Below are 10291 nucleotides of genomic sequence, written 5' to 3'. Positions count from 1 at the left end.
TGTGGTCCAGAGGCACATCCAATTCCAGAGCTAGTCAGGAGCCAGTCTCTCAAGTGGAAGCTGCAGAAGTTGGGGTGATTGGTGTGTGCTCAAATCCCTTCCAGAGAGAATTTGGAGACCTGGTTTTATTGCTGGAGCAAGACAGATAGGAGAACACAATGAGAATGTCCACTTTCCACCTAGACTCCTAGAGGCCAGCTGCTTACTGGCCACAGCAACTTCTAGAGGCAGACTAATTAGAGGGCCACCCTCCAGCAGCAGTGGGAGACTGGGAGATGAATTCCTTCCAGGGATAACCTGGGAGCTGAGACATGCCCTTTCTCTCTGCAGGGCTCAGGGTGGTAGCTGCTGGAAATGCCTGTCAGCCTGCCTGACACCTGGCTTGGCCTTAGAGCCTTAGGAAGGCCTGGGAATGCTCAGCCCCGTCCAGTCCCAGAGCGAGGTGACTTAGAAACCAGGTCCTCTGGTGGAGCCACAGCGGTCAGGGTGCCCTGTGTGTATCCAAGTCTCCTGTTTCTCTGGGAGATGCAGGGCTTGGTCATGCCTTCTCAACTGTAAGCACTTTGTCTGGGGCAGGCCTGGGGTGGGGTTTGCAGCAGGACTGCACCCCATCTTTTCCCACTGGCTCTGATGTGGCCATTTTCTCAGTTGCTGGACGTGTAGGCATGACAAGGAAGGACTGATCCGTGTGTGGAGGTTTCAGGATAAGTCCTGGAGAGACAGAAAGTCAGGAGGCTCTTATTCCCTGGTCCTGCTGACATCCTTGACTTCGTGCCGTGGAGCACTCTCTCCTTCTCCTCCTGTGCTAGCTTTGGTGATCTTATCGGGCTCCTGGCTGATCCTTACATGGGCTCCTTTGTATGTCCAGCTTCACAGGTTGCTTCTTCCGTGGGAACCTTCTATTTTTCCTGGAACGCTACTGTTCAAACACCAGTCACCCGCAAATGTCCTCTGTTCTCTTTCATCGGTACTTTCCCAATCTTTTCCTTTTGCTCTCTACTTCTCAGATATTTCTTTTTAGACCACCTGTTACTCTTTCTTTAATGTTCTATGGTGGGGTTTTTTTGTTTTGTTTTGTTTTGTTTTTTTTGCTATTTTTTAAAATTTTTTTCAAGTTTATGTAATAGTTTTTTTTTTTATTTATCTTTAGATTTCTTATTTTTACAAATAGCCTTTTTTTTTTTCCTTTCTGAAAGTGTGCCTTTCTCATGGAATCTAGTTCTCATTTTGTTGGCCAAACTGTGCCCATGTTCTCATTAAAAAGAGATTTTAAAATTCTTGGTATTTTCTCCATCACCCGTTCCAGTTCAGCTTAGTCTCTTCCACTTTCCAGAGTGCCCATTGCACTCCTACCTTAGCAGTTTATGTTGACTGCTAACCCGGGCTGTTTCAGTCAGATTTTTCACTGCTGTGACTAAAGGACTCAACCAGAACAACTGTAGAGGAGGAAAGGTTTATTTAAGGGCTCAAGGTTTCAAAGGTTTCAGTCCAGAGACAGCAGGCTCCATTCCTCAGGGCTCCAGGTGAGGCAGGACATCAGGGCAGAGAAGTGTGGCAGAGGGAAGCAGCTCACCTGGTGATCAGGACGCAGAGACAAACTCCACTCTCCAGATACAAAATATGTACCCCATAGCCACACCCCCAGTGCCCACCTCCTCCAGCCACATCCCACCTGCCTCCAGTCACCACCCAGTTAATCCCATTATGGATTAATCCATTGATTAAGTGAAGGCTGTAACCTAATCATTTCTCCTCCAGACCTTCTTTCATTGCCTCACATGTGAGCTTTTGGGGGACACCTCACAACCAAAGCATAGCACGTGCTTTCTCCAGTAGACCAGCTCTAGGGTCTGATTGGTAGGGTCAGCACACAAGTGAGAGTGGAAATAATGAGTGGGTTCTGGGACCAGACCTGTCTGTTATTTATCTTATAACTTTGCAGAGTGTCTCCTCTGTATGGGAACTCCTTTAGGTGTCAGCTTTGCTCTTCCCACGGCAGCTGTGTGGCACAGGGCTCTGTGCAACAGGGTGGCTTTATGGACACCAGCTGTCCCCAGGGGAAAGACCTCTGGCCGGCAAGTTGCCGGGGGCCATCACAGGGCAGGCATACCTCAGCGGGCTGCCTGCCTCCTGCCGTCCACGCCCACTCGCACACACCGCGTCCTCCCTCCCCTGCGAACATCGAAGCCTTCTGGGGCCGTTGGACCCCCCTGCCCCTCTGTTCCTCAGAGCTTCCTCATCATGGAGAAGCCGTTTCCTCCTCAGTGCCCAGTGTCTGCTGGGAGGAGCTGGGGAGGAGGCTCTGACAGGCCTGTCCCCACTTGGCTTCTTGTGACTTAGATAATGGCCACACCTGAGCTCCTCCTCCAGCTCTGGCCCCCCGCTTCTCATTGTGAGGGTCGGGGGTGGGACGGGAAATGATCTGTTCTCAGGCAACATCCTTCAGTAATAAGGACTAAAGTTCAGTGGCCCCGTGAAGAGCGGCTGAGCTCCTTAACAGAGGCATCCTCTTCCTTGATAGAGCAAGATGAGTCACCTCAGCATTACCCATGAGCACAAGAGGGACGAGGAAACCAGGCACAGCCCCAAGGTGGGGCTCAGGATGGCCTCACCAGGTCTGGTCAAGCACCAGCTGGATGCATGAGGAAGAGCCTGACCAGTCCATCAAAGCCTCCCAGAGCCCCGGCCTGCCTCTGCCATTGGCTTGGTGTAAACCTCTCTCTGTTCTGCCCCCAGCCTCACCCTTCTCTGAGCTCTCTCCCTTAGAGAATCCTAGTTGCTGCCTGCTACCTTGCTTTCCAAGGTAGCCATCATGGAGCAGTTTCTAGTTCACTGTGAGACAGATTAAAGGCGGAGAGTTGAAGAGCTCCAGCAATGTTTGCACTGGTGGTGTAACTCCTGGTGAGCATGTGTGCATGGATGCATGCTTCACCTTGGGGAGCAAGCAGCGGGGCCACAGCTGGGGAGACCCAAGGACGAAGGTGTCCCTAAGGCCTGGGCACTCAGCAGCCTGGACACAGGAACATGGCGTAGAGAGCTCAGGACTCCCTCCTGATATATCATGTTGATTATGGAATAAAAAGAAGAACTGTGAGCAACACGAGAGGAATTTGATGTTGAGCTATGGCAAAACAGCACACCATTGCCCCAACCTTCTCCCTGGCTCATCCAAGGGTCTGCGGAGGGATTGTTAGCTGGGCAGGGACCATCACCGATGTCTACGGGGAGTTCCTGAAGGATCCAGTTGGGTGGTGGAAAGAAACCCCCAGGGAGCTCCCAGAGCTAATGCAAATGAAAAAGAGGATGACTGGTTACACCAACTACTCACGGTGTGTGTGTGTGTGTGTGTGTGTGTGTGTGTATGTGTGTGTGTGTGTGTGAGAGAGAGAGAGAGAGAGAGAGAGAGATACAGGAATAAAAGCAGATGCGAAGAATGAACCCATGTGGATTCTGGGATAAGAGGCAGCCAGTGGGAAGGTCATTTCCAGAGGACATGCTCTTAAGAAGGAAAGCTGCCCCCTGGTGGTGGAGACCCAGGATATTATTTCCCTTCCTCTGAAACCAAGAGCTGTGTTGATGGCATTCAGACGGCTGGGCACCAAGCACTTAATGTAAACCTCTGATGACTAATGGAAATGCCCTTATTATAGCAAGAGTCTCTGATGACTTTTAGGAGAATATGAGATAATTAGATGGGGTAATAAAGGCTGAAAATTCTGCTTCTGTCTTCAGGAAGGAATGTGGTGAGAAAAGAAATGCCTCATTAAAAAGAAAGCCACTCAGGCTCATGAAGCATAGTAGGAAATAGACTGAGGAGGGGTGGATGGATTTCACCAGCCAGGACATGCTTTTCCCAATAGATGTGGCTTCAGGAACCAATGGAATGTCAACCAATTTTTTGTCCTTGGAATGATGTGCAATCTTGGTAAAGGGGACATAAGAAAATGGGTCAAACATCACAAATTGAAGGGAAGAAATTAGCAGCCAGCATTTTTGCTTGAAATTAAAAGGCAATGTAGTATTTTAAAAAATAAATTTTACTATGGTTTTATTTTATTTTATTTTATTTTGATACTGGGGATTGAACTCAGGGGCACTCAACCCCTGAGTCAGATCCTCAGCCTTATTATATGTTTTATTTAGAGACAGAGTCTCACTGAGTGGCTTAGTGCCTCGCTGTTGCTGAGGCTGGCTTTGAACTCTCGATCCTTCTGTCTCAGCCTCCCAAGCCGCTGGGATTACAGTCATGTTCCACCGTGCCCAGCTTTTATTATACTTTTAAAATGCCATTTGGATGAAATGTGTTCTGAATCCTTCCAACATGATTGTCCTCTTTGAAATGCAAGCATGCCATTTGTCACCCAGTATTCAATGCAGCAAGTAAGTGAAACACAAAACTAGACAGTTTCTGGTCTTTTCTAGGATACCTGAACTTTGTAGGTCTCCCCCTCTTCCTCCTCTTGTTAAATCATGTCCTACGATAATTATCATCTTACTGATTCTATATGAAAATTATTAAGCCCAGTTACCTGGGGCCTATTCTAAATAAAATTTTAAATTCACAAATGATTGCAATAATTGAAAGTTCTGGTTGTGCTCAGGGATGCCAAAGCCTTTGGTTAGCGTGCTTTCCTCTGACTTTGCATCTGATCTGCTTTAATAGCTCTCTCTTGGAATACCTCCTCTGGATGCCATTGGAAGCTGGACACTCACCTAAACATCCATTTTCCAAGGTCTTAACGTTCCCTTGCTATCATGAACTTTTCTTTACTCTTCCAATTCCTTGTCTTGCTGTTCCATTTCACCTTGTTTTGTTATTATGGACACTTGCTACTAGTTAGATGGTGCTTGTTTTAGTGTGGGAGATAAAATTGTCTTCTGATTTCTGCAGTGAACCTTTTCCTAGGACAGTCTTCTTGTTGAGTCTTTCCAATAATATCCCCTTATCTTTATTTTGTGTTTATTCACGACCTCTGTGTTGATTTAAGTTCTATCTCTGTAGGCAAATAAGTTGGTTGGTTCATTCAGCAGATGTTTACTAAATAGCTACTACTTGCCAAGCACTATTCTAGGTGCTAAAGATACAGAAAAGAACCAAATAGACAAAATCTCTGCCACATGGAACTTAGTCTCTAGTAGAATAAATAAACAAGGAAGAAAAAATAAATAACTGCAATCACCATTTTTTGAGAGTAGTACAATCTTGTTAGAATTAGTTCAATTCTAACTGTATCTAGTCATTCACTTAATGAAATTGGTTAGATTAACCTTGGAAATAAAACTATACTAAATATTTGGGCAGGAGCAGTACAACCTCAGAATTCTTCCAGCAGAACACACTAAAACCTCAGTGAAGACATTGTCTCACCTTGTGGCACAAAATACTGCCATGTTTCAGCCCTCGCGGCCTCCACTGCCTCTGCACCAAGAGACCAATGGCATGATCTTTTGAAAGCCTAGAGTGGGGCTGCAGTTGACCAAGCTGTCCCAAAGAGAGGCCATCACTTACAAAATACACCTTAACTGCAAATGTGGTGCTTGGGACTTACCATTCCTTGAGGTAATCCTTCTTGTTCCTTATTAACCAGATACAGGAAATAAAGTAAAGTTAATAGGCAAATCAATGCTTGGGTACTTAATGAATGGGAAACTTCTTGACAATAAAGTGTCAGAGGCCAGACTGCATTTTAACTGTCAATAACAGGACAATGGGAGGACTGGGAACTTGGGCTCTGCAAGCTGCTTTGCCTCTGAACCAAAATAAACATGCACGTGCATGTTTATATAGTCTAACCTAACCCTAATCCTTAATGAAGCATAGACTATTGATATCCACTATCGAATGATACATCGTCTCATGCAGAGGAGTTCCTAGATGCTTGTCTATCAGCAAGTTGATAGTCATCTTTGTGTTGGGACAAGCTGAGCTTTAGTTCTTTTCAACTCTGCAATTATGTGAACCTAGGAACGTACAACCAGATATTAATGAAATTAGTCAATAAGCTTGATTTTCTAGTTTGTCTTCTTTGATATGCCATGCCTAATCTCCAAAACTATTTATAAAATTCTTTCTTGGGAATTGCTTTCTGAGTCTGTGACTTGGACACAGATCCAAGTCTGGAGGAAAAAGTGAGTGGTAAAACTTGTGACTATTAATTTATTTCTCCCCAAATTAGCTTATTTTCCAGCCTAGCTCATGAGGTTTCCCATTATACAGAAAATATCTAAACCGTAATTTCACAACTATTTTATTAGTGGCTACATTGGTAGGAAAATAATAACATCCACCTATACCTTAAACCTTTTCTAAATAAGCTGTACTCTGGGCAGAAAGAATAAACATAAAGTATAAAACAGGCATTTCATTGTCTCCTCTACCAAGGTGACTTGTTGAAAAGTAACTTGTATGTTTGGGTATTTACATCTCATGCTTTTAACAAATAAGAACTCTTTGTCTCTTGTTGCTACACACTGTTCATGCACAGGGATATGTGCCTGTCTTAGAACCCCTGAACCAGGGGTTGGTTTAGAAGTTTGTATCTCAAGGGCCATATGGAATTGCTTGTGTATTTTTTTTTAAAGGGAGATCTGAGATGTGTCCAAAAGAAATGTTCCATGGAGAAAGGATTTCAAATTTTAATGAATTTGTCATTTATTGTTTGATCCTCACACATATACATACATATTTTCATTTTTTTCATATTCTTAGGCAGTTAATTATTATTATTATTATTATTATTATTATTTATTAGCTACACATGACATTACAATGATCTTGGCAATTCATACATTTGAATCAATTGGGGTATAATTTCTCAATTTTCTGATTGTACAAATTGCAGAATCACACTGGTCATAGAGTCACCTATACATATTTTATATATTGTTCAATCATTAGTTCCTGATTACCATTTACAGTAAACTTGTATTTTGTTCCGTGTGTGTGTGTGTGTGTGTGTGTGTAATGTGCATGCGCATGTGCTCACTTGCATGTTTATTTTGGTTCAGAGGCAAAAGCAGCTTGCAGAGCCCAAGTTCCCCTGAAGTCTCATTTTCTGAGGTGAATTTACATGAAGGGCTGTGAATTGGGCATCTGTTGCTAGAGTCTGCCATCTTTGCTCTTGACTCCAGACTGGAAATTTCCAGATGCACACTGGGCCTGCCCATCTTTTAAATGATCTCATTGACCAGAGCACTGGGTCTGGGGTCATGCTTGACATCAGTTTTTCAAAATCCACCATGTATGTAAGACCCAAAGTCAAATACGCTTGTTGTAGACTTGGTTAAATGGGGTAGAAGAGAGACGCGTCTCTGAGGTTTGGAGACCCAGGAGGAAGAAGACTTGCCTTTCTCTTTCCACTCTTCTTAAGAGAAACCAATTTTAAGAGCAACCAACCAATATCAAGCAGGGACTGGGTGACTCAGCATCACCCTTCTAGAAACTTCTGTGAAGATCTGGCTGCCCTCTTTGTGAGATCTGCCTTACACGCACCACCTCCATTCTGCACCCACAGGGCCTGCAGAGCACCCCTGCAGAGCCCTGTGGCCCGGAGGCTCCTGTCCTCCACTAGATGACCTCTCCTCTAAGGGAACTTGGTCAAGTGAAAGCCGCAACAGCATGGTTTGGTGTAAGCGGTTCGCTGTGCGCGTCAGGGGGTGACATGTTTTGCCGTAGCTGGCTTCTGTCTTCACTCAGCAGGTCCGTGATGGGCGTCTGTGCCGTGTGCATCGACCCTTGCTGCTGTTGTGTTTTCCCCTGGTCACAGCTGGCTGGGCTGTGTTATTTGTTCCATGTGGTACTAAGAGGCTACGCAAGGTGAGTTCTGTTGACTGTGATGAACATTCTCCTGCATGTCACTTGGGACCTGTAGCCTTGTTCCTGTTGTGGACACCTGGGGGTGCATGTGTGGTCATGGACTCTCCATGCTGGACTGCGGTGGACCCTGCCCAACTGAAAGCTTTTGGAAAGCAGGAAGGTGACTTACAGAGCACCTCTCTATCGCCCACAGACGGCACTTGTTGCAAAGCAACTCCTTCCTCTTTCACCTCCATCCACTGAGTTATTGGACAAGCCCTGCTTCTGGGAATGCCAAGGGGCCTGTCTATTTTTAGGCAGGAAAGAAAGACTGCCCAGTACCTTCTGCCCACAGCCGTACTCGGTAGAGCAGATCAATATGCTCGACGCTGATGTAGGTTCTCGGAAACCTATAAAGGCCCCGCTTCCCTTGCTCTCCCTCCATTCCACCCATCATTCATCAGACTTGCTTTCCTGCACAGAGGGCAGGGAGGTCCGCGGGAACCATAAAACATGAGGGTTCCCTTTCTTTTTGCTGTCTTCTTCTGTTTGGTCCACACGAACTCAGGTAACTGACTCCTGGTGGCCCTGGGGAGGGCAGTGCAGGAATGCCATTTATGTGTGCGGCAGCATGTGGAGCATGGGCAGAGTGCCCCGTGGTGTCAGTGGGTGCAGGGGAACCACTCGGGGCTCAGGTCCAGGCCACCATGGCCTCCTTTGTGAAGAGGTTATTTTAAGGTAGATAAAGGTTAGAAGAATCATACACAAGAAGGGCAGGTGTGTTAAGTGCTCACTTCAGTCTGAGAAAAAATTCCGAAGGAAATCATGGTCACACAGGTGTCAGAGCAGGAAGGGAGCCCAGTGCTGTATGGCAGCCCTGCAGCCCACAAGGGGAAGCCAGGGTCAGGCAATGAACAATTACGGTCGTGGGAGGTCTTCACACTTACAATACCTGCCCCATACATAGCCTAGTTTCTTTTTCTCTTTTTGATACTGAGGATTGAACTCAGAGGTGCTTTATTTATGAGATACATGCCCAGCCCCTAATTTTATAATTTTGAGATGATCTCTAAGTTGCTGAGGCTGGTCTCAAACTTGAGCTTCTCCTGTCTCAGTCTCCAAAGTTGCTGGATCCATGAGTGTAAGCCACCACACTTGGATTCCCTAGATTCCTTAAAAGGAGACTGACACCTTCATGTTGGACTTTCTTTTTTTCTTTCTTTCTTTCTTTTTTTGGTGGTGGTACTGAAGATTGAACCCAGGAGAGCTTCACCCCTGGACTACATCCCCAGCTCTTTTTATTTTTTATTTTGAAACAGAGTCTTGCTAGGTTGCTGAGGCTGCCCTCAAACTTGCAATTCTCTTGCTTCTGTCTCCTGAGTCACAGGGATTATAGGCAGGCACAACCATGCCTGGCTTAACCTATTTCATAGATGAGAAAACTATGATGTGGCCATTTTAATGAGTTTTTGGAAGAAGTGAGTCTAGACTCCAGCTCCTCCAAGCCCGAGGCTGGTGGCGTCTCTGTCTCTGCTGAAGGGGAGATCCACACCTTCACCTGGCTCTCCCCTCCACACGGCGGCAAGGCTGACGTGGTCCTGGATCACAGTCCCACTGAGAGCTGAGGCACTGTGACGCTTTTAGACCACCCAGACCATTTTCATGACCCTGTGAGACCAGCACTATCATGGCTCTGTTGTTAAGAACCTTTCTTATGGGAACATTAGGTGACTGCTCTTGACCTGCAAGCCCTCTAGCCAAGGTTTCATTTCCTTCTTTTCACTGTGAGTATAAAACTGGACATTGGGCCACAAGCTGAGAATTAGAATTTTTTCCAGTCTCCTAGATACCAAGACCTGCCCCCCGCCCGCCCATTATTCCACTTTGTTTTCTAAAACGCGCTTCTCCTCCTGCAAAGCACATCTTCCTCAGGTTTTTGGAGGGCACTGATACGAGAGGTAGCCTCTCCCCAGGGCCTGCTGTGGGTCAGGTGGCCACACACACACACACACACAGAGGCACACACATGCTGCGTGACCCTCCTACAAGCTTGTGAGATAGGGATGGCTGTTCTGCTTTGGGGCTCAGAGAGCAAAGCCTCGGTGAACCTGGGACTTGTCCAGAGACGCTGAGCTTTGCAAGCATTTGGAAAACCCCTGGAGTTGGGCTGTGGGCTGGGTCATTCTTGACTGTACTCCAAGGATTAAAGATCGACCTGTTTTTGTTGGTTCCATAGGGGACATCCCTCCTGGAATTAGAAACACTATCTGCCTCCTGCAACACGGGAAGTGCAGATTATTTTTTTGCTATGCTGGTGAGAAAAAGGGTGATATTTGCTCTGATCCCTGGAATAGGTGCTGTGTACCAAGTCCCAGCGAAGAAGGGAAATGGAAGGTGGCAAATCTGGAACCTAAAACGCAAGCTCCTGTAAGGCCGAAAGCTCTGGACATCACAAAGAATTAAAAGAATTTGTGGCTAACAGTCGGTGCTCAATAA

General features: G+C 46.1%; 1 protein-coding gene across 1 annotated transcript; it reads left to right on the top strand.

The window, feature by feature from the left end:
- The first annotated feature begins 8308 nt into the window (after positions 1–8308).
- On the top strand, positions 8309–10258 carry LOC107158185 (sperm-associated antigen 11A-like). The gene is made up of 2 exons (XM_015504651.2): positions 8309–8363; positions 10032–10258. The coding sequence occupies exons 1-2, from the start codon at positions 8309–8311 to the stop codon at positions 10256–10258; spliced, it is 282 nt and encodes a 93-aa protein (XP_015360137.1).
- Positions 10259–10291: the final 33 nt, after the last annotated feature.

Source organism: Marmota marmota, unplaced genomic scaffold, assembly GCF_001458135.2.
Source record: "Marmota marmota marmota unplaced genomic scaffold, marMar, whole genome shotgun sequence".
Lineage (NCBI taxonomy): Eukaryota > Metazoa > Chordata > Mammalia > Rodentia > Sciuridae > Marmota > Marmota marmota.
The sequence above is the reverse complement of the archived record's forward strand: the minus strand, read 5'-3'. Positions and strand labels throughout refer to the sequence as shown.

Coding starts and splice junctions, on each gene's coding strand:
- LOC107158185 (XM_015504651.2), top strand. CDS start 8,309: ATGAGGGTTCCCTTTCTTTTTGCTGTCTTCTTCTGTTTGGTCCACACG. Junction 8,364..10,031: donor TTTGGTCCACACGAACTCAG/GTAACTGACTCC, acceptor TTGGTTCCATAG/GGGACATCCCTCCTGGAATT.